Here is a 22,693-nt window from a genome sequence, read left to right on the forward strand (position 1 = left end):
ATTAGTGGACAAAATAATCTTGCATAAGTCACTGTCTACTGTGCTATTCTTTGAAAGGGTTTAAAACAGAAGAGCTCAAATTAAAAGCTTCTGTAGGTAAATCAAGTTTATTTTCCTGGAGGAATGGGGGAGGTATTGAAGTCAGAACCCTCATTTACCTTACTTAGTGTCTTTCAGATGTATACAATTGCATCAGTGCTTTGGAGAATCTAATCAGGAGGAGGAGAGGGGGAGCTGATAGCAGTGTGTAGGTTTGTCTTCTAACAAGGGGCTGTGGAACTGATAACAGATGATACCACTACGAACCACACAAAGCTGGCAGCAACTGTCTCACTTGGCTGATGGTTGATCACTGTCCAGTGGTTCCTGACTGCATACTTTGATATTTTCCCTCAGTTTGTGCTTTTAACATCCGTCCACAGGAGTAGTGGCAAGCACCTCTACTCAAAAAGGGACCTAAAAGCACTGTCTGTGTGGCTGAGTGCTCCAGGGAAGTTGGAGGTGGAAAAGCTCACATCAATACTGACTTTAAGAAAGTGCAGTTGTACCTTCCCTAAAAAAAATTAACATACAGAATCATTGTCACCCTGGCATCCCATAAGAGCCTGCCAGTGCTGTAACTGGAGGCTCCTGCACCCTGAACATGGATTCAGTTGTAATTACTCCACTTCTTCCTCATCCAGTGAAGCCACAGCCTTCTCCTGTAACACAAAAAGGAAAGCCACAATCAAAAAACCACTGAGGACCCTCCTTCTAATTTCAGCTCTGCTGAGGTCAGTCAGGTTTGCCAGTAGGTTTTCTGACCTTCCACGCTGTCTATCCCAATGGACACAGGCTGCACAGCTGCTGAATGCTTGTTTCTCAAAGCACTACAGTCTCTGTGATCTCCAGTGCAAGTGCTTCTGAGCAAGTCCATGCAAATGAGCTGTGAAGGGCAACAGCTCAGTGCCACTGCTGGCCAAAGAGCATCTTGTGCAAGAACTCAGCACCAGTGCTGGCCAGAGAGCATCTTGTGCAAGAACTCAGCACCAGTGCTGGCCAAAGAGCATCTTGTGCAAGAACTCAGTACCACTGCTGGCCAGAGAGCACCTTGCACAAATGGCTTTAAAAGAGAGATATGAAGATAAAGAGATGGCTTTCTGTGCAGGAAAGGTGGAGGCAAACCACACCATGAGGGCAGACTGTATGAACTGCTGAACTCCAGTGCTGTCCTCAGAACCTGCCAACACCACACCCCTAGGGAGAAGTACAGGAATAGGGCAAGTGTGAAGTTTCCTGGTATTTCTCTCAGTCCTCAGCTATTTGTAGTAGAGAGACTGTGTCAGGAATTGTGTTTTCTAATTAATCTTGTTTTATACTCAAGGAATGTCTCCTATTGATCTTTGAACCTGGGTAAATAAAGAACTTGCTGCATAGAAGATGCCATGTAGCAAGTTGGGTTGGTTTGCACCTGGCCCGTGTTGGCTCTGTGAAAGTGTGCTGCTTCAAGATGCTAATTTAGGTGGTGCACAAGTCAAGGCAGGCAAAATGCATACCCAGCCACCTTGAGCCTGAATCCATGGCTTGAAGTGTTCTCTGAGGTACTTTGATCCAAAGCCCAAGACCAGGTTCATGGGATGGTTGTCAATAGCAGTAAGTCTGGTGGCAACTTCCATTGTATAAGCAACTTTCAAGCGTTCGGTTTCGCCTTCTGGTGCTCTTGTTGAATCTGCTGAGACTTCCTCCAAGAACAAATCAGTGATCCTCTTGAAGGAGTTGTAGGACAGCATGTCTTTAAAACACTGAGAGAAAGCTCTATCCCTTTTGATCTGAAAATAAGAGTAAGGATTGGTTAAACTGAGCCACTTTGTTGGAATTGCTTTCTCCATCTCGTTGGGAAAACAGAATATCCTGAGGCAGTACCGAAACACAGTCTAAGCACAGTGCTGAACACAAGAAGTGGCACACAAAGGCCACAGCTCACTGCTAAGCTGTTCCTTCAGACTCTGGAGATGGATCCACAATTCTCTGTATTTGAATAGGAAAAGCAGAGAGAGAGAAAGCAAAACTAGTGTGACACTGATATTGAGACCTGCAGGTGAGAAGCCAAGGGAATACAGGAGACATTGGGAGGGTGAACTGAAGTGCCCAGGTTATAAGAAGCATGGCATCAGCTGCCATGCTAAGCTCTATTTGCTCAGGGATGGTCTTTTTGATGCTTTTTCCTGTATCTGGGCATGCCACCCCTGTGGGAGTACACTTTTGTCGAGCAGGAGGGGCAGCTGAAGAAGTGAGTAAAGGGAACCAGTGCCTGTACCTCTAATAGAGGAAACACCCACTCCATCTCAAGGACATGTGGGAGTGTGCTTTTGGGCAGAGCTTTCAATATGCACTCAGCAGATTTATTCCCCTTTCCCTACAGCAACTCTCAAAGCTCTGAAGTTTCCCTCCCTCCACTGGGAACGGCTTGTAGGTCTAATTTAATATGAGCACAAGAGTGTCTCTGAGTCAGTCAAGTGCTCAGCATCCCATGAAACTCAACAGGAGTGATGTGGTTGCAGTAACGTCCAACCCTGTTATTCCCTTCCTTCCCCAACATAATAGTGCAGGTCTCTGCTCTTAAGAAAGATGTTAGGATGAATGGCAAAGGTTTCAGCAAGTGCTAGATGCAGAAAGGGAAGTTGAGGATAGAGACAAAGCACACCACAGAAGCCTCACTCCCAAGAGCAGTGTCATCTTTCTCTCATGATCTAGCCTGAGTAGGAAGTTACCTTTTCTTCCAGTTCATCTCCTTTTTGTCTTAACAGTGAAACTATTGATTGTATTATCTTCTCTTGATCTGTTAAAGGGAAGAGTAACATAAATATCACAACCTTAGCTACTAAGATCCAGATAGCAAGCTGTGGCAAAAGCCTTTGTGATATTTGATCATTGGAACACCTGCTAGTTGCCAGCACAGTCACAGAGCTGTGTGTCCAAGCTTTCAGCTCACTTTTGTTGTCTGTGTGGCATAAGCTGTGCTGTCTCTCGATCTGCCCTATGGATGCTCCAGTTAAGAATCTGGGAAAGAGCAGAGGTTTAACATCTCACTGCCAGCCCTTTGGACTTTGAGATGTGCCTGAAAACAAGCCAGAACGAAAGAGCAGCTAGCACAAGCCTTTGAGAAGGGATTTAACATTAGGAGGGGAGGAAGTTCCCTCATCATTTTATTTTCTGCAACTCATGAGGATGAACACTGGGTTTGCAGCTATGGCAGGGTCCCTTTTGTAACCAGAAATCCCTAGAAAGCTTGTGTTAAAACTGCATCTCTGCAGATGTCATAGGAAATAAGCAGTTCAAACTTCTCTCAGAGATTTAAGCAGAAATTCTCCAGTAACAAAGTGGTGAGACTCTGGAATAGGCTGTCCGGGGGAGTTGAGGCTGCCTGCTCTCTGGGGGTGTTGAAGGCCAGGTTGGATGAAGCCTTGAGCAGCTGAGTCTAGTTGAGAGATGTCCTTGCCTGTGGTGGGGAGGTTGGAGCAGATCATAGAATCACAGAATATTAGAGGTGGGAAGATACCTCCAGGGATTGAGTCTAAACCCCTTGTCAAAGCTACCTCTAGGGTAGTTTGCACAGGAATGCATCCAGGTAGGTTTTGAAAGTCTCCAGAGAAGGAGACTCCACAACATCCCTGGGCAGCCTGCTTCAGTCACCCTCACTGTAAAGAAGTTTCTCCACATGTTGAGGTGAAACCTTCTCTGTTCAAGTTTGTAGCTGTTGCTGCTTGTCTGTATTACTACTAATCAATGAAAAGAGACTGTCCCCATCCACTTGACACCCATCTCTCAGATATTTATAGACACTGATCACATCCCCTCTCAGCCTTCTCTTCTCCAGACTAAACAGCATCAGGGCTCTCAGTCTCTCTCCAGAGGGGAGGTGCCCAAGTCTTTCAGTCACCCTCATGGCTCTCCGATGGACTCTCTCCAGCAGGTTCCTGTCCCTCCCAAACTGGGGAGCCCAAAATTTGACTCAGTATTGCCAGCGTGGTCTGACTAGGGCAGAGTAGAGGGGGAGAAGAACCTCCCTAGCCCTGCTGGCTACACTTTTCCTGATGCACCCCAGGGTGCTGTTGGCTTTCTTGGCCACAAGAGCACATTGCTGGCCCTTGCAGAACTTGCTGTCCACCAGCACTCCAAGGTCTCTCTCCATACAGCTGCTTTCCAGCAGCTCTGCTGGTGCCTGTTACTATTCCTCCCCAGATGCAGGACGCTGCACTTGTCCTTATTGAACTTCACGTGGTTAGACTTTGCCCAGCACTCCAGCCTTTCCAGATCTTGTTGGATGGCTGCACACATCATCTCCAAGTTCCCTTCCCACCTCAGCCATTCTGTGGCATTGTTGAGCAGTGTTGTACTGCCACCAGACTGGGATTGACCAAGACGTTTGTGCCCAAGCGACCAGTCTTTGGCCTTGAAGCACTAATGTATTACTCTGTTGTCATGGTTTGAGGAGTTCCAGGTTATCCCAGACTTCCCAAAATAACTAGAGAGACCAAGATCTGTCCCAGGGGACGAACTGGTCACCCCAGGAGATCATAATTGTGTTATTCAGTCCCATAATCCTGCAAACACTTCGGAAATAAGCAGCAAGGTCAATTGACTCTCTTTTCGCCCTGCCTTTTCAGCTCCCCAGAGGGATCCTTATCACAGTATCATCAAGGTTGGAAGAGACCTCACAGATCATCAAGTCCAACCCTTTACCACAGAGCTCAAGGCTAGACCATGGCACCAAGTGCCACGTCCAATCCTGCCTTGAACAGCCCCAGGGACGGCGACTCCACCACCTCCCCGGGCAGCCCATTCCAGTGTCCAATGACTCTCTCAGTGAAGAACTTTCTCCTCACCTCCAGCCTAAATCTCCCCTGGCATAGCTTGAGGCTGTGTCCTCTCGTTCTGGTGCTGGCCACCTGAGAGAAGAGAGCAACCTCCTCCTGGCCACAACCACCCCTCAGGTAGTTGTAGACAACAATAAGGTCACCCTGAGCCTCCTCTTCTCCAGGCTAACCAATCCCAGCTCCCTCAGCCTCTCCTCGTAGGGCTGTGCTCAAGGCCTCTCCCCAGCCTCGTCGCCCTTCTCTGGACACACTCAAGCATCTCAATGTCCCTCCTAAACTGGGGGGCCCAGAACTGAACACAGTACTCAAGGTGTGGGTTATTTGAGTAACTAAGTAACTATGTAGCAGTACCCTGCTGTAGGCCCTGGCCACAGTGAATCTAGCCTGTTTGGGACCTAAATGGGAGACAATAGGGATTGGGAGAAAATGAGCACTGGGGTTTTGGTGGATTCTTGATTTGCTTGGGGGGAAGATTTTGGGGGAATTCTGGTGTATCTGCATGAAGTGTTAGGGATTCATGTATGCTCTGTCTTTTTCTGCATATCTTTAAAAACAGCCTTTCTGCATTCTTCTTCAATTCTGTGGGAGCCTTACTATTTTGTTGCTCTTTTTCCTTAGAAAAAGAGTAAGGTAGAATAATCTCAGCCTGTTGTGCTCTTAAAAAAAAATGTCATCTGTCCTCAGCCCTGCCACTCCTACCACTGCTCTGTCACCTTAGGTCACTGCCTCCATCCTCCTTTTATTATGTCATGTCTCTCTGGAGTTTTAAGGATGCTCTCTCTAATTGCAGTAGTAGGCAAGACTCATTAGAGGACTGCAGGAGCAGTTCCTGAAGTGTGGGAAACAGAGACAGACCCCAGAGGCAGACCCAGCAGAACAAACTTCCTTCTTCACAGCATCTTATTGCAGAAGTCCTAAGTGCTTTGGCATGTCTAGTGACCCAGGTTAGCGTGGATCCCTCCCCTGGCAGAGTAAACTCACTGCAACACAGATTTTTGGAAAGTCAGGAGAAAGGAAATTGTGTTTCTTATAGTTTAAACTAAATATAACAATATAAGGAGAATAAACTACTAGAGAAATACAATCACCTTAAGGAATGGGACAGAGTGGCTGGAGAGCAGCCAGGAAGAAAGGGACTTGGGGGTGCTGGTAGATAGTAGCTGAACATGAGGCAGAAGCGTGTGTAGGTGGCCAAGAGAGCCAGTGGCATCCTGGCCTGGCTCAGGAACAGTGTGGCCAGTAGGACAAGGGAGGTTATTCTGCCCCTGTACTCAGCACTGGTCAGGCCACAGCTTGAGTACTGTGTCCAGTTCTGGGCCCCTCAATTCAAGAGAGATGTTGAGGTGCTGGAACGTGTCCAGAGAAGGGCAACAAAGCTGGTGAGGGGCCCGGAGCACAGCCCTGTGAGGAGAGGCTGAGGGAGTTGGGGGTGTGCAGCCTGGAGAAGAGGAGGCTCAGGGCAGACCTCATTGCTGTCTACAACTACCTGAAGGGAGGTTGTAGCCAGGTGGGGTTGGTCTCTTCTCCCAGGCAACCAGCAACAGAACAAGGGGACACAGTCTCAAGTAGTATGCGGAAAGGCATAGGCTGGATGTTAGGAGGAAGTTGTTGGCAGAGAGAGTGATTGGCATTGGAATGGGCTGCCCAGGGAGGTGGTGGAGTCACCGTCCCTGGAGGTGTTCAAGAAAGGACTGGATGAGGCACTTATTGCCATGGTCTAGTTGATTGGCTAGGGCTGGGTGCTAGGTTGGACTGGATGATCTTGGAGGTCTCTTCCAACCTGTGTGATTCTATGGTTCCATGAAGATGGGGAAGGGGTCAAGCAGCAGCAAAGCAGCAAAATCAGCAGCAGCAGCCAGAACATTGGCAGGGGAAGATAGTAGCGGGCACAGCAGAAGCAGCAAGGGGAAGGTACAAGTTGTGATTCCAGACATAAAGCTCTTGGTGCTCCAATGAAACTGTATTAACTTCCCCATTGTTGCCATTCTATGGCCTATCCCTAGAATGTTCACCTCCCCACTCAGAGCTTCCACTTCTGAGTCTCTCTGTTCCGAATGTTTTATTAATGTGCAATCCCAGCCTGGCATGCTGCCCATGAGCAGGAAAGCAGGAATGTTTCACCTTACCATGTTCCTTAGCCTCACTTCCATCAGTACAGTCACTTTTGTCTTGCTTTGGATGTGGGCCTTGAAACACAAAAGAAGGAGATTCCTGGGATCTTGAGGTAACGAGCTTGGCAAGTTTGTCTGCAATGTGATTGACGTCTGCTGATTCACCTGTTTGGGAAGGAGGGTGGAAAATAAAGAAGGTAATTAATCTTTCCAGGAAATAATTCAGTGATTGCCTCATTTGGAGGTGACCAGAGGATACCAAGAGATACATTTCTCCATGCTGGGGCCTTGCTATTGCTTGAGTGAGACAGGTAACATGGTGTAATCCCTCTCTGGGATCTGAGCAGCAGGTAAGCCATACAGAGGCCATCCAGCAGCAAGTGTAAGTGTTGCTCACCAGGGTACATCCTTGCAACCTAGAAGCACACCATATATTAAGAAACATGCACGTACCTCTAGGTCCAGATTCAGGAAAAATGGGTATTTGAAATGTCTTTCCTCCTCCTTACAGGCTAAGCCTGAGCAAATCATAGAATCACAGAATCAACCAGGTTGGAAGAGACCTCCAAGATCATCCAGTCCAACCTAGCACCCAGCCCTGGCCAATCAACTAGACCATGGCACTAAGTGCCTCAGCCAGGCTTTGCTTCAACACCTCCAGGCACAGTGACTCCACCACCTCCCTGGGCAGCCCATTCCAATGCCAATCACTCTCTCTGACAACAACTTCCTCCTAACATCCAGCCTAGACCTCCCCTGGCACAGCTTGAGACTGTGTCCCCTTGTTCTGTTGCTGGTTGCCTGGCAGAAGAGACCAACCCCACCTGGCTACAACCTCCCTTCAGGTAGTTGTAGACAGCAATGAGGTCACCCCTGAGCCTCCTCTTCTCCAGGCTGCACACCCCCAGCTCCCTCAGCCTCTCCTCATAGAGTTTGTGTTCCAGGCCCCTCACCAGCTTCGTTGCCCTTCTCTGGACATGTTCCAGCACCTCAACATCTCTCTTGAATTGAGGAGCCCTGAACTGGACACAGTACTCAAGGTGTGGCCTGACCAGTGCTCTGTACAGGGGAAGAATAACCTCCCTTGTCCTGCTGGCCACACTGTTCCTGATACAGGCCAGGATGCCATTGGCTCTTTTGGCAGCAGATTTCACTTCAGAGGCATCTCTAGCACAAAACCTTATAATGTCCTTGACACTGTTGTATTAAATGGATAAGAAAATTGGTAGAACTCAGCAACTAGACTGGCTTTATCTACCTTGTGTGCTGACTTGTGTACCCTCAGCAGCTGAAGGCACTGCGCATTGAGGGGACTCTAAAAGAGACTCTGCTGTAGCAAGAAGAGCAGGAGGAGCTGTTGCAAGGCTTTTTTCATCTGAAAGGTGCTCATCCTTACAATTTGCCTCACTTAGCTTGGGTTGCAAAACTCAATTTCTCTACCACCACTGACAAGCAGCAGCTCCTGTGTGAGCAGCAGTGGCCTGACCTGTGACATGTAAAATTCACAAGCAGAATTTGTTGTGAGAGCAGTAAGGGTTAATGCAGCTGATAGAAACTGCATTGCAATTGGCAAAGCAGCCCCAAGCCCTTTGCCTGCCTGCGTAGCCTGTCAGCGAGACGCTAATCTGCTAGGAAGGAGATTGAGCTGTTCCTGTCTTTGGAAAGATGTGGCAACTGGTTTTGAGTTGAACAAACCTTCAATTTAGGTGGGGAATCCTCCAGAGCACACCCAGTTTTTCTAATATGGCCTGGCCAGCTTTGCAGTGCAGCTACTAGCAGTGTGATGGTGATGATGATGATGATGATGATAATGATTAATGATGATGATGGTGTTTTATGAATTGGTCCTGCAATCTGCTGAAGGGCAGGTGGAGCCCGGATTTGAAGCCAAGGAGAATTTCCAGGGAAGTTAACACTCAGCAGGGGGAGATTTCACCTCGAGGCCATAGTGCCAGCCATGCTGCAGACAACAGAGTAGAACATTGGCAGGGCCACTGAATGATTGCACCCAAGCTCCTGAGCACCTTGTTGGCAATGTGAAAATGAAATGGGCATGAAACTGGCTATCTGGATGCAGATTTATGTCCTTGGCAATCAAATCAGCAGAAAGTTAGTTACTTCTCAATAGCAAAATGCACTGGGCTGAGGCAGAGACACTTTCTTGAAAGGCAGAGCTGGATTTGGCAGCAAGAAAAGTTATGAGCTTGGTGGGCAGGGGCTGCCTCAGGACAGATGAACTGACCAGGGATAGGGCATTAGGCTTGAGAAGATAATATTTGGAAATACCTTTAAATGCAGTGAAAGGGGAGAGGAATTGCTGTGACATCAACAGTATCAAGCTGGGACAAATGAAACCAAAAATCCTCTGCCTTATTTACATAAAACAAGGTGGGGAGGCCTCATCTGTCATACACTGGAGGTGGCAACTTGATGGGGAGGCCTCATCTGTCATATACTGGAGGTGGCAAGTTGGTGGGGAGATCTCAGCCTTTCTCTCAAAGAGCAAAATCTCACTGCCTGCAGTGCGGCACCTGATAGAGGGCTGGTTTTGGGGGCAAGGGTACAAGAAGTTTATGTGGACAGAATCCTGCATGTTGGGTGGATTATAGCCACCTACTGCCAGTGGGATGAGATTTAACAAGGCCAAGTGCAGGGTTCTGCACTTTGGCCACAACAACCCCAAGCAGCTCTACAGGCTGGGGACTGAGTGGCTGGAAAGCAGCCAGGAGGAAAGGGACCTGGGGGTGCTGGTAGATAGTAAGCTGAAGATGAGCCAGCAGTGTGCCCAGGTGGCCAAGAGAGACAATGGCATCCTGGCCTGCATCAGGAACAGTGTGGCCAGTAGGACAGGGGAGGTTATTCTTGCCCTGTACTCAGCACTGGTCAGGCCACCCCTTGAGTGCTGTGTCCAGTTCTGGGCTCCTCAATTCAAGAGAGATGTTGAGGTGCTGGAACATGTCCAGAGAAGGGCAACAAAGCTGGTGAGGGGCCTGGAACACAAACCCTATGAGGAGAGGCTGAGGGAGCTGGGGGTGTGCAGCCTGGAGAAGAGGAGGCACAGGGCTGACCTCATTGCTGTCTACAACTACCTGAAGGGAGGTTGTAGCCAGGTGGGGTTGGTCTCTTCTGCCAGGCAACCAGCGACAGAACAAGGGGACACAGTCTCAAGTTGTGCCAGGGGAAGTATAGGCTGGATGTTAGGAGGAAGTTGTTGTCAGAGAGAGTGATTGGCATTGGAATGGGCTGCCCAGGGAGGTGGTGGAGTTGCTGTCCCTGGAGGTGTTCAAGCAAAGCCTGGATGAGGCACTTAGTGCCATGGTCTAGTTGATTGTCTAGGGCTGGGTGCTAGGTTGGAGTGGATGATCTTGGAGGTCTCTTCCAACCTGGCTGATTCTATGATTCTTGCAACACAGGGGAGGGCAAGTTTAGACTTCATGTATTAGCAACTTGTAAAGGGGACTTGGGTAACTCTAGAAGACTTTACATTTGAGATGCATGATGGGAGTATCAGAAGTGGAGCAGAGAGATGGGCTTCTCTGTGCTTGAGGCTGGTCACTGCCAGTGTTCCAAACAGAATCTAGTCCTTCTGTCTTTAGCATGGAATATTTATCTCATGATAAAGCTCCTTGAACAGGCCTTCAGACAACTTCTCTGCCTTGATAGCAGTGTGGAGGTCTTTGATTTGACCAGGGTTTGATGTTTGCTTTTTAACCAGGCATGAGAAAGAAAAGGACAATTCTCAGGAAAAGAACTAACAAACAAACAAAAAAAGTGCAATTACTCCACCACCTGATGGAAAACAGCAAAGCCACTCACAAGTATGAATCCTGTGTGTGGAAGTACTACTGAAGATCCAGCCACCTGCCTTCCTAGCTGGAAATCAATAAGGCTAATAAGAGGTAACCAAAAAGTGAAAGAAATCCCCCTCCTCATCCTGCCTTTCCACAGGCAGCTAGCCATTTAAGCTGTCTAGAGAGAGATTTAAAGGTAAAGCAGAAGGGAAGAGCTAATACATACCTGACTGAGACTGAAAATTCCCTTCTGAAACAGAGCTAAAAGCACAGGGATATTCTGTGTGTCTTCCCTGCCTTGTCCCCTCTGCTTTGCTGGAGAGGGGAAGTAGATGATATCCTGGGAAGCAGCTTGGCTCTGCTTGCTTGTTTTGTGGTTGTGTCACAGGACCCTGAAAATGGACTGTTAGTATTGGTTTCTCTTCATCCCTTTGGTGGTCAGTCTTTACTCCTCTCCCAGTTAAGGGTGATGATTTCTGCACCTTAGCTTCATTTTCCAGGAGTTTCCTGTATTTGCTGGCAGGCAGCCGTCGCCGGGCATAGGCCATTAGGATCTTGTATTCTAGGCTGTCTCGCTCGTTGTCTTCCAGGAGTGTGTCTTCCATGGTGACATCATTTGGAAAAGGCATCTTGGTTCCTGCAAGAATCATAGAAACACAGAATGCCTCAGGTTGGAATGGACCTCAGAGCTCATCTCCCCCAAACTCCTCACCATGAGCAAGGACACCTCTCAAGTTAGACTCAGCTGCTCGAGGCCTCATCCAGCCTAGCCTTCAACATCCCCAAGGAGGAAGCAGCCACAGTCTTGCTGGGCAGCCTGTCCCAGAGTCTCACCTTCCCCTCCACGGGTACTAGCTGGGGTTGTTTAGCCTGGAGAAGAGGAGGCTCAGGGGGGACTTCATTGCTGTCTACAGCTATCTTGAAGGGAGGTTGTAGCCAGGTGGGGGTTGGTCTCTTCTGCCAGGCAAGCAGCAACAGAACAAGGGGACACAGTCTCAAGTTGTGCCAGGGGAAGTATAGGCTGGATATTAGGAGGAAGTTGTTGGCAGAGAGAGTGATTGGCATTGGAATGGGCTGCCCAGGGAGGTGGTGGAGTCACCGTCCCTGGAGGTGTTGAAGCCAAGCCTGGATGAGGCACTTAGTGCCATGGTCTAGTTGACTGGCTAGGGCTGGGTGCTAGGTTGGACTGGATGATCTTGGAGGTCTCTTCCAACCTGGTTGATTCTATGATTCCTCATAGATCTAAAATAAGTTGTGTAACATTCACATATACTCATTTTAAATGAGTATATAAATATAATAAATACAAAGTATGTAATTATATAAATATAAACCTTCATCTAAAATGGTTAAACTATATCTAGGTGTTAACACTGTGAAGTAATTCTATCAAATAATAAAGAAGTTCATTCACAAATAGCAAGAGGAATTGCCAGTAAGTTAGCACTAAAACAAATGGTGAGACACTGGAAGCAGTTGCCCAGGGAGGTTGTGGGTGCTTCCTCCCTGGAGGTGTTTAAGGCCAGGTTGGATGAGTCCTTGAGCTGCCCTAGTGGGAAATGTCCCTGCCTATGGTAGAGGGTTGGAGCTGGATGATCCTTGAGGTCCCTTCCAACCTAAACCATTCTGTGATTCTATGAAATGCTTCCGGCCCTATACACTGGGCTGTTGTTGTATGTTGCAATGTTACACATTGAGGACAGTCCTGCCCAAGGTGGCTATACAGATAAAAAACAAATAAGAGTCAAAGGTTGATCTCCTAAACAAGGGCAAGTGTAGACTGATAGCAGCAGGCAGGCTGTTATCATAGCCTGCTACTACACAACATCAAACAAGCACTTGCAAATCAGACGCAGCTCCACAGCTAGACCTGCGCCTCACCCTAATGGGGAACCTCTAAGAAATGGAAGAAGTACTGTTGGTAAAAAAAGTGGTGTAGGAGTGCCCTTACTGGGACTTTGTTGAGCACTGAAAGCTTAGTAAGAAATCTCACCTCTGTGTACACGATAAGGCCAGAGGTGTATAAAAACAGAACAAGGAGCAACAGTTTGCTCCTTTATGCTGTTTGCTTACAGATAGCACGAAAAAGGAGACAGCCAGCCAGCAGCTGACTTGTTTTTCAGGTCATTTTAACGTTTGGAATCTTAATTTGTGACTTATATATCTTTTTAGACTTAGTTATTTTTCCACTGTCCCTCTGGTGTGAGGCAGAGATGAGTCAGGCCCTTTGCAAGAGCAGCACTCTCTATGTGAACTCGCAGGAATAAGTTCCTGTAAAGAACCTTTTTTAGTGCCAGCATTGATTTGGTTTGACAAGTCCTGCTAAAATGCAAATCTGCATATTATTTCCTAGGATGATTAAAAGAAATTCAGGGGATCAGATTATGGAGAGGAGCAGCATGGTCTCATTCTGTCTACTTAAAAACTGTGGTCTGAATTATTGATCTTGTGGAGCTTGCAGGCTCTGAGGGACGAGTGTTACCCCTCCTTCTTTATCCTCCCCCAGACTACAACTACCTGAGGGGTGGTTGTGGCCAGGGGGAGGTTGCTCTCTTCTCTCAGGTGGCCAGCGCCAGAACGAGAGGACACAGCCTTAGGCTGCGCCAGGGGAGATTTAGACTCGAGGTGAGGAGAAAGTTCTTCCCTGAGAGAGTCATTGGACACTGGAATGGGCTGCCCGGGGAGGTGGTGGAGTCGCCGTCCCTGGGGCACTTTAAGGCAAGGTTGGACGTGGCACTTGGTTCCATGGTCTAGCCTTGAGCTGTGTGGTAAAGGGTTGGACTCGATGATCTGTGAGGTCTCTTCCAACCCTGATGATACTATGATACTATGATACTACCTTTTCCTCCCATTGCCAAATGTCATATCCACATGCCATTTCCCAGAACATGGATATTCACAGTGGTACATTTACTATAACACTCCATCCCCTCTGGGAATTATCTGCCAGCATGAAGAAATCTGGCAAAAAACACAGATCACAGAATCACAGAATGTTAGGGGTTGCAAGGAACCTCCAGTGATCATCAGGTCCAACTCATATCGCAAAGCAGGATCACCTGGGGCAGTCCACACAGGAACACACCCAGGTTGGCTTTGAGCATCACGAAAACTGCTTTCTTGTGGAGTCTCTGAGAGCCTAAACTTGCACAAGTCCATGAACATACCCCCACACCCCCCACCAAACTTGTAGCACTGTAACACTACCTGGAGCAGTATCAATGATGGTCAACAAAAAGCTTGAGGATTTAGTTGTACAAGGTTGAGTGGGCAGCATATGGAAAGAAAACCATAGAGAAGAGAGCTTGCAATGTGACTGCTCAGTCTTTGTTAGGAGAAAGTGCAGTGTGGAAGTTCCAGTACATATGAAACAACTTGGGAGGATTGTTCAACTACACACCTGTGTTTGGTGAAAGTGGAACAAGTGGTGGCCTTGCCGTGCCCTTCCTCAACAGTTGTTGTATTGGTTTTGTTTATTAATATGTAGTTGCATGTATAGCTGCAAACCCCTCATGGTGGTTAACTCTACAGACCCTCTTGAGGACCACAGAAGTCCTCTTGACCCCAGCAAGGTGCTGCACTCAGGCTTTTCCAGCACCTCCTCTCCTCCACATGCTGCTGATGTGCCTGCTAGCCTTCCTCCTCATACCCACAGAGCACAGACAAAAGCTCTACCACTGTTCCTTCCACAGAAGAAATGGTTCATCTCTCTGCCTCATGCACAGCCCTGGGATTTATCTCCAAAAGGTTTAGTGACTTTGGACAAGTAGAAGCAATGGCAGTGCTGATCCAGCTGCTTGGCTCGATTACTCCTCATGTGCACTCTCCAGTGCTGGCAAACCTCGGGGAAGCACAGGGAGCTAAACTGGCTCTGCAGCAAGAGGCAGTGCCTGCCCTGGAAGGCTGAATAGGCAAAGCAGAAAGCAGTGAAAGAAGCCCTCGAAAAATCATCATAGGATCATAGGATAATTTAAGTTGGAAAAGACCTTTAAGTTCACGGAGTCCGACTGTAAACCTAACACTGCCAAGTCTGCCACTAAACATGTCCCTAAGTGCTATGTCTGCATGTCTTTTAAATCCCTCCAGGGAATCCGACTCAATCACTTCCCTGGGCAGCTTGTTCCAAAGCTTGATAACACCTTCAGTGAAGCAACTCTTCCTAGAATTCTATCTAAACTTCCCGGGCAGGACTTGTTTTCTCCAGTCCAAACTGTTCAGATCCAGTCTGGTACTTCTCTCTCAAGCAGCAGAGAGAAATGCAGTTCCTTGCCTGGGCCATCAGTTCTGAGTGAACACTTTCTTTTTGAGGCAGTGCTGGAGATAAGTGCTAACAGGAAAGGCACTGTTGTTTACCTTATGCAAACACCCCGAGGGCTGGTACTTCAGCTCTGCTTTCCAATACAGAGAAGCAAACAAGGGTATGTGGTAGTGGAAACTCCCATGCAAGGAGAAGCACAAGACAGAATTCTTCCCACAGCTTTTCAAGCTAGAGAGACTCTGGAATTTGGTGAGACTCTGAGATAGGTTGCCCAGGTAAGTTGTGGATGCCTTCTCCCTGGTTGGATGAGGCCTTAAGCAGCTGAGTCTAGTTGAGAGGTGTCCCAGTCCATGGTGGGGAGGTTGGAGGAGATAGTCTCTGAGGTCGCTTCCCACCTAAGCCTTTCTATGATGCTGTGATCCTTTCCTATGGATGGATGACCCTAGTTTACTGATAATTCTTACAGAGAGAAGCAGAAGCACTGTAGGGCTCCAGATTTCATTAGTATGCAAGCAACACACTTCACTGAAGAGTTTGTATTGAGTCAGCCATTCTCTTAAACCCCTTAATGGATGGATGCTGTCTGTGCAAGAGAGGCTGAACCAGTGAAAACTCTATAGATGCTGTATAAAGCTGGCTTTAGGCAGGAGCCCACCAGAAAGTCCTTCTCCACGTGTTACCACAATACACTTGCCTCTAGGATGGAAAGCAGTAGCTTGGTTGCCTCTAGGATGGAAAGCAGTAACTTGGTTGCCTCTAGGATGGAAAGCAACAACTTGCAAGCTGAAGGATGATGTGCCCCTTATTAAATCTTAACTATAGAGGATGCAAGATAATTAGTGAAGGCAGAGTTGCAGTAGAATGCCAAGGAAAACGTCCCTAGTGGCAGCAGATTTTTTCATGAGCAGTGTTGTGCAACAGCTCCAACACATGCTGTATAGAGAGGTCTTGGCTGGTACATGTCTTTCAGAAGAGAAGTTGCCTGCTACTCTGTGGGTGTCTAGAAATTTTCCCCATATATATTCAAAGATGAGAGGCTGCCAAAAACTCAGCCTCTAGTGACACCCTAAAACCTTCTAAGGGAAGGTTCTAAGCTAAATAAGGATGTGTTCTAAGACTTCCTGAGAATATGGCTTCTTGACAGGCAAAACTGGAGCATTACTTTCTGATTAGCATTCTTGTAATAGTCCATGTTTTAGGAAGTTTCTTCCTCACTAGAGGATTTTAATTCTGGCTCTGGAAAGGGAAAGCTGCCAGCAGCCAAAGGCAGCCCTGTTTTGGCCAGAACTGCTGAAGCAAAGCTAAAGCAACAAACCCACTCAGCTTCAAAGCCCATTTTGCAGGCTGTAGTGCCTGAGCAAAGGCCTTTGCCTAACTACCTGCAAAAAAATGCCCAAATTTACCCTCCCATACTACACAGCTCTCAGATCATGCCAGACATCATATAGAGAGCAGAGAAGGCTGGAGCAGAATACCCAAAGCAAAACCAAAATGAAACAAAACAAAATAACAGCAACAAACCAACTAACCAAACAAGCAAATACCCATGAAAGACTGAGCACAGAAGAGAGCAGAGTCAAAGAACTGTGCACACACACCCCCTACACTTCTCATGAGACGGTTTAAGACACGTTTGACACATGGCCTGCATTTTTATTGCTACCATAGGTTAGTATCACACCCTGGGCAACATCCTGGTGGGTGTTACCCAAGAATTACCAACTAAGCTTCTTTACCATTGGTAACATTTCAGACCAGTAGTAACATATCCACGTTAATTACCTTGTTCTTAGGTTGATAGGATGGTTCAGGTTGGAAGAAACCTTAACTGGGCAACCTGGTCTAGTTGAAGATGCCACTGCTCACTGCAAGGGGGTTGGACTAGATGACCTTCAGAGGGTCCTTTCCAACCCAGACCATTCTGTGATTCTATGATAATCTAATTCCAGGCCCTCTGCCACAGGCAGGGACTGTGGTAAAGGGTTGGACTTGATCATCTGTGAGGTCTCTTCCAAACCTGATGATACTGTGACACCTTCCACTAGACCAGGTTGCTGAAGGCCTCATCCAGCCTGGCCTTGAACACCTGAAGGGAAAGGGCACCCATGACCTTCCTGGGCAACCCTCATTGGAAAGAATGTCTTCCTAATCTCCAGTCTCAGTCTGCCCTCCTCAAGCTTCAGTCCTTTCCCTCTCATCCTATCACTACAAGCCCATGTAAAAAGCCCCATCCCAGCTGTCTTGTAGCCCCCTTCAGGTACTGGAAGGCTGCTCTAAGGTTTCTGCAGAGCCTTCTCTTCTCCAGGCTGAACAGTCCAAATTCACCCAGCTTGTCCCCCTAAGGAAGGTTCTCCAGACATCTGATGATCTTCATGGCTGTGAAATTCAGCTGTGTGAGGAAACCCACTAGGACTTGGAGGGCAGAAGGGCTCTGCAGCGGGACTTTGACCGCCTGGACAGATGGGCAGAGTCCAATGGGATGGGGTTCAATAGCTCCAAGTGCAGGGTGCTGCACTTTGGCCACAACAACCCCATGCAGAGATACAGGCTGGGGTCGGACTGGCTGGAGAGCAGCCAGACAGAGAGGGATCTGGGGGTGCTGATTGATACCCACCTGAACATGAGCCAGCAGTGTGCCCAGGTGGCCAGGAGAGCCAGTGGCATCCTGGCCTGCATCAGGAATGGTGTGGCCAGCAGGAGCAGGGAGGTCATTCTGCCCCTGTACTCTGCACTGGTTAGATCACACCTTGAGTCCTGTGTTCAGTTCTGGGCCCCCCAGTTTAGGAGGGACATTGAGATGCTTGAGCGTGTGCAGAGAAGGGCGACGAGGCTGGTGAGAGGCCTTGAGCACAGCCCTATGAGGAGAGGCTGAGGGAGCTGGGGTTGTTTAGCCTGGAGAAGAGGAGGCTCAGGGGTGACCTCATTGCTGTCTACAACTACCTGAGGGGTGGTTGTGGCCAGGGGGAGGTTGCTCTCTTCTCTCAGGTGGCCAGCACCAGAACAAGAGGACACAGCCTCAGGCTGTGCCAGGGGAGATTTAGGCTGGAGGTGAGGAGAAAGTTCTTCCCTGAGAGAGTCATTGGGCACTGGAATGGGCTGCCCGGGGAGGTGGTGGAGTCGCCGTCCCTGGAGCTGTTCAAGGCAGGATTGGACGTGGCACTTGGTGCCATGGTCTAGCCTTGAGCTCTGTGGTAAAGGGTTGGACTTGATGATCTGTGAGGTCTCTTCCAACCCTGATGATACTGTGATACTGTGACTCCAGTTTTAAGTTTCAAAAGGCAAATATTTTCTATACCAAGTTGCTGAAGTCTGGGTGAAAGGAGACTCGGGGCTAAGACCTTGTCCAAAGTAGCAGCCTTTTGTTTCTTAAACACCTGCGTACACCTTAGATTTCCCTGAACTGATCACCATATTTGCATATCTGTGACACATGTGGGGCACATCTCTGTGGTGGTGTCTGAGGGGTCTCTGGTGGTCTTTGAGGGGTCGTGGAGACCCCTACTGGAGTTTTTGCAGCTGTCCTCTGGATGACCTCTCTGTACCTTCTTTCCTGTTTGGTAATTTCTATTCTCATTTACCATGATTGGAGCAACCTCCTGAGAGAAGTCTCTTTATCACCCAAGCTTCACCATCCTGTGACATCTTATCTATGAAGACTCCATTGTTCTGAAGATTCTTCATCCCCCTGTGATCTCCTCTTTGACCTTGAGCAACCGGTTCTGCTAGACATGGTACTATCTTAAAGCAACACCTGCACAAATACCTGAAGATACAAAACTTTGTGCTAGCACCAGAAGAAAAGTGAGGCACTGCTTGGCTTCCAGCACCAACAGAAGCGTTAAAGCACAGATCTATGTCCCCCAGGAAGCTAAAGAGTCTGTCATTGTGCAGCAAAGATCTGGGAGCAGCAAGGGAGGAACAGATCTGGTTACCGAGAGTGTATCACCTGCTGACTCACCTCCACCGTTTGCTTACTTGGCTTGGAGTCTCTTTCAGTTGTAAATGAAAGGATTTTACCAGCAAGTGGTGGCCTGGCTTGAACCCACCCAACCTGTAAGAACCAGATGGTAAAAAGGTAAGTCTGGATGAATTAACTGAGCTTGTCCTAAATTCTAAATACAACCTTCCACAGCTAACTGTAGCATGCTTGGCAGAACAGGGCCTTGCTCTCCTTGGCTACAATGCCAGTCTCTTCTTTCAAAGCCATACAGCCAACAGCAGCAGAGCTTCCAAGACAGCTCAGAAAGACCCTGAGTAGCTCCTTTCCTTTTTCACACCACAGCTAAACCCAAAAGTGCATTGTTTTGGTATCTGAATTAATGATGATAGATATGGCTGCTTAATACAACTAAGACTGCTGGAATCATAGAATCAACCAGGTTGGAAGAGACCTCCAAGATCATCCACTCCAACCTAGCACCCAGCCCTATCCAATCAACCAGACCATGGCACTAAGTGCCTCAGCCAGGCTTTTCTTGAACACCTCCAGGGACAGCAACTCCACCACCTTCCTGGGCAGCCCATTCCAATGCCAATCACTCTCTCTGGCAAGAACTTCCTCCTAACAACTTGAGACTGTGTCCCCTTGTTCTGTTGCTGCTTGCCTGGCAGAAGAGACCAACCCCACCTGGCTACAGCTTCCCTTCAGGTAGTTGTAGACAGCAATGAAGTCCCCCCTGAGCCTCTGAATACAGACAGCAAAACATTGTACAAGATAAACCAAGTCCAGAGAAAAAAAGGGAATTTATTACCTTTCAGGTCTATTGCACCAGCAACCCTACGTGGCCGCTGATCTCAATTCTTTCTCCTCCTCTTCCCGTGGCTTGGCTCTTTTTATTAGAGCTAGCCTTGCAAGCACACCAATTCCCTTCAGACAGCTGAAGTTCCCTGGTTTCATTTAGTATTTTCAGCCTTTCATCCAAACATGTGCTCGCTAGCTTTCACTGTGCCAAGTACTGGAGTGGCAATAAAAAGGTGCCCCGTGTACTTCCTTCTGAGAACAACCTTCAAACACACAGGCTGCCTTATAAAAAGCAGCAGGGCAAGGGCCGGCCCCTTCTGCGCCGTGACGTGCTGCTCAGCAGTGCACTAGGCAAGGGGGAAGAAGTCCATGGCACTTTAGGCTTCTTGTCAACCAATTTCATATTTCTTTACAGCCCCCCTCCCCCCGCCTTTCCCCCCCCCCCCCCCCCCCCTTCTCCCAGGGTACAGGTCAAATCCTATCACCCTCATGATGCAGGAAGGTTTCTCAAAGTGGTTTGAAGAGATTTCTACTTCTTCCTCTCTAAACAGCTGTGAGCCAGTCTCTCTTTTCTCGTATGTGGTCCCTTTATTCAGTGTTGTTTCTTTAAGCACGTTGAACATCAATGAGATGAGACTGTTAAACCGCTTGCAGCAGCCATGCAGCGTTGCTGTTGTGGCTGCTGGAGCAGAACTGTGCTTTGCTACCCCTGTGAGCTAACCCAAGAAGTCAGGTCGGCAGCAGGCATCCATTTTTAGGGGGCTTTTCACCATGATGTTTCACTTTTGAAACAAGCTTGCTGATGAAATTGCAACCCAGGAGGGGCCTGAAGTGCAGGAGAGGGGAGGATTTGGCATCTGTCTGTGGCAGAGACACAGTTTTAGGCGGTACAAAGTGGTTTCTGACTGGGAGAAGATCTTGAGCAGCAAAGGCACTCGGGGCTGTGTCTTTGTCTGAGGCCTTTGTAGGGAAAGGGTCTGTCTGGAGCCTTTCCTGCAAGGGGAGGAATTTACTGGTAGAAACAGGAACATGAGCAGGGTCAACTTTTGCATTTCCAGGGAATAACTGCCTGGAGTTCACGTATACGTTGCAGGCTCATAGAAGCTTTTTTGTTCGTGTTCACTGAGGCTTTCCATTTCCTTCCTGCTTTCCTAGGGCCAACTGACCTGAGAGCAATAATACTAGATGGAAAGACTGCATGGTACAGATATTAATGATCTGTCATTCCCTGGACCTCAGCTTTCATTTTCTTTTCAAACACACGCCATAGCCCAATGCAGAACACACTTTCTTCAATACTAAGAGGGGAGGAAAAAAAAACCCAACACTGTATTTGAGGCCCAGAAAAGGGCAGGCTAGCCTGCTGGAAGCATGAAAATAGACCTAAACAACCACTCTTTTAAAAGTGTGCTTTAGAGCACCAGTTAGAAAGTGAGAGGACTGAGAAAACACAAAATAACTGTGCTGGTTTGAGGCTAACTAGAATATTTTAGTGAGAGCAATTAGATTATAGGCTGTGAAAAGGAAACAATGGTGATGTCTACTTCACTCATGGGTTTGCTGAGATGTATAAAAACAAGAACACAAACATAGATAACACAGTTGCTGTGTGTCTCTGGCTGCCTGCACTCTTCTCTCTAACCTGCTGTCTGTGTAACTAATTCTTCTGCTTTCCAACGCTCCTGGCTGATCCTTCAAACTCACCTTGAACGTAAGGCAAAGTCTAGGATAAGGTAGAGGACTGGAAAAGAGGTGGAAGTGTGTTTGGGAGCCCCTCCTGGGCACTCTGGTTTCTGGGAGGGGTGTTGTGTTTCTGTATTACTTTTTAACTGGTATGTTTCTGTCTATAGCTGTAAATATTGTAAACATCTGCTCGTATGTTGTGCTAAGATGTAAATATAAAGCTTCATTCGTAATTTCCATCTGGGCTGACTCTAGTCTGGGTGGTTTCAAAAGAGTGGGAGGGCAGGTAACACTCAACCTGTTACACTAACATTGACTGTACTCTCTTTCTCCCTCTCTAGTCTACTCCTGTAGAAAAGATTGCATGGTTGTTCTGTGTTGCATCCTGACAAAACAGGCAAAAATCAGCCATTTTCCATTCAACACTTGTGTTGACATTAGAATCATAGAATCAACCAGGCTGGAAGAGACCTCCAAGATCATCCAGTCCAACCTAGCACCCAGCCCTGGCCAATCAACTAGACAATGGCACTAAGTGCCTCAGCCAGGCTTTGCTTGAACACCTCCAGGGATGCCAACTCCACCACCTCCCTGGGCAGCCCATTCCAATGCCAATCACTCTCTCTCTGAAGAACTTCCTCCTAATATCCAGCCTAGACCTCCCGCGACACAACTTGAGACTGTGTCCCCTTGTTCTATTGCTGGTTGCCTGGGAGAAGAGACCAACCCCACCTGGCTACAACCTCCCTTCAGGTAGTTGTAGACAGCAATGAGGTCACCCCTGAGCCTCCTCTTCTCCAGGCCATACACCCCCAGCTCCCTCAGCCTCTCTCATTGGGCTGTGTTCCAGGCCTCTCACCAGTTTCATCACCCTTCTCTGGACATGTTACAGTATCTCAACATCTCTTTTGAATTGAGAAGCCCAGAACTGGACACAGCACTCAAGGTGTGGCCTGACCAGTGCTGAGTACAGGGGCAGAATAACCTCCCTTGTCCTACTGGACACACTATTCCTGATACAAGCCAGGATGCTATTGGCACTCTTGGCCACCTGGGCACACTGCTGGCTCATCTTCAGCTACTATCTACCAGTACCCCCAGGTCCCTCTCTGCCTGGCTGCTCTCCAGCCACTCTGTCCCCAGCCTGTAGTAAAGACAGATTTCATTTTGATTAGATTTGATTTGGTTGAGGCAGTGCTGGGCTTGCCTAGATCATACAGGGACTGGAATGATGCTGAGACAGCAATGTGATG

The 22,693-nt window shown here is 48.0% G+C and overlaps 1 protein-coding gene across 1 annotated transcript; it reads right to left on the reverse strand.

Annotated features, from left to right (window-relative positions):
• Positions 1-135: 135 nt before the first annotated feature.
• On the reverse strand, positions 136-18,999 carry BCL2L14 (BCL2 like 14). Its single transcript, XM_064142868.1, has 6 exons — positions 18,975-18,999; positions 10,985-11,395; positions 6,983-7,132; positions 2,751-2,818; positions 1,536-1,808; positions 136-701 (listed from the first exon to the last, which is right to left on the reverse strand). The coding sequence occupies exons 2-6, from the start codon at positions 11,385-11,387 to the stop codon at positions 660-662; spliced, it is 936 nt and encodes a 311-aa protein (XP_063998938.1). The 5' UTR covers positions 11,388-11,395; positions 18,975-18,999; the 3' UTR covers positions 136-659.
• Between the last annotated feature and the right edge of the window lie 3,694 nt (positions 19,000-22,693).

Source organism: Pogoniulus pusillus, chromosome 4, assembly GCF_015220805.1.
Source record: "Pogoniulus pusillus isolate bPogPus1 chromosome 4, bPogPus1.pri, whole genome shotgun sequence".
NCBI classification, from domain to species: Eukaryota; Metazoa; Chordata; class Aves; order Piciformes; family Lybiidae; genus Pogoniulus; species Pogoniulus pusillus.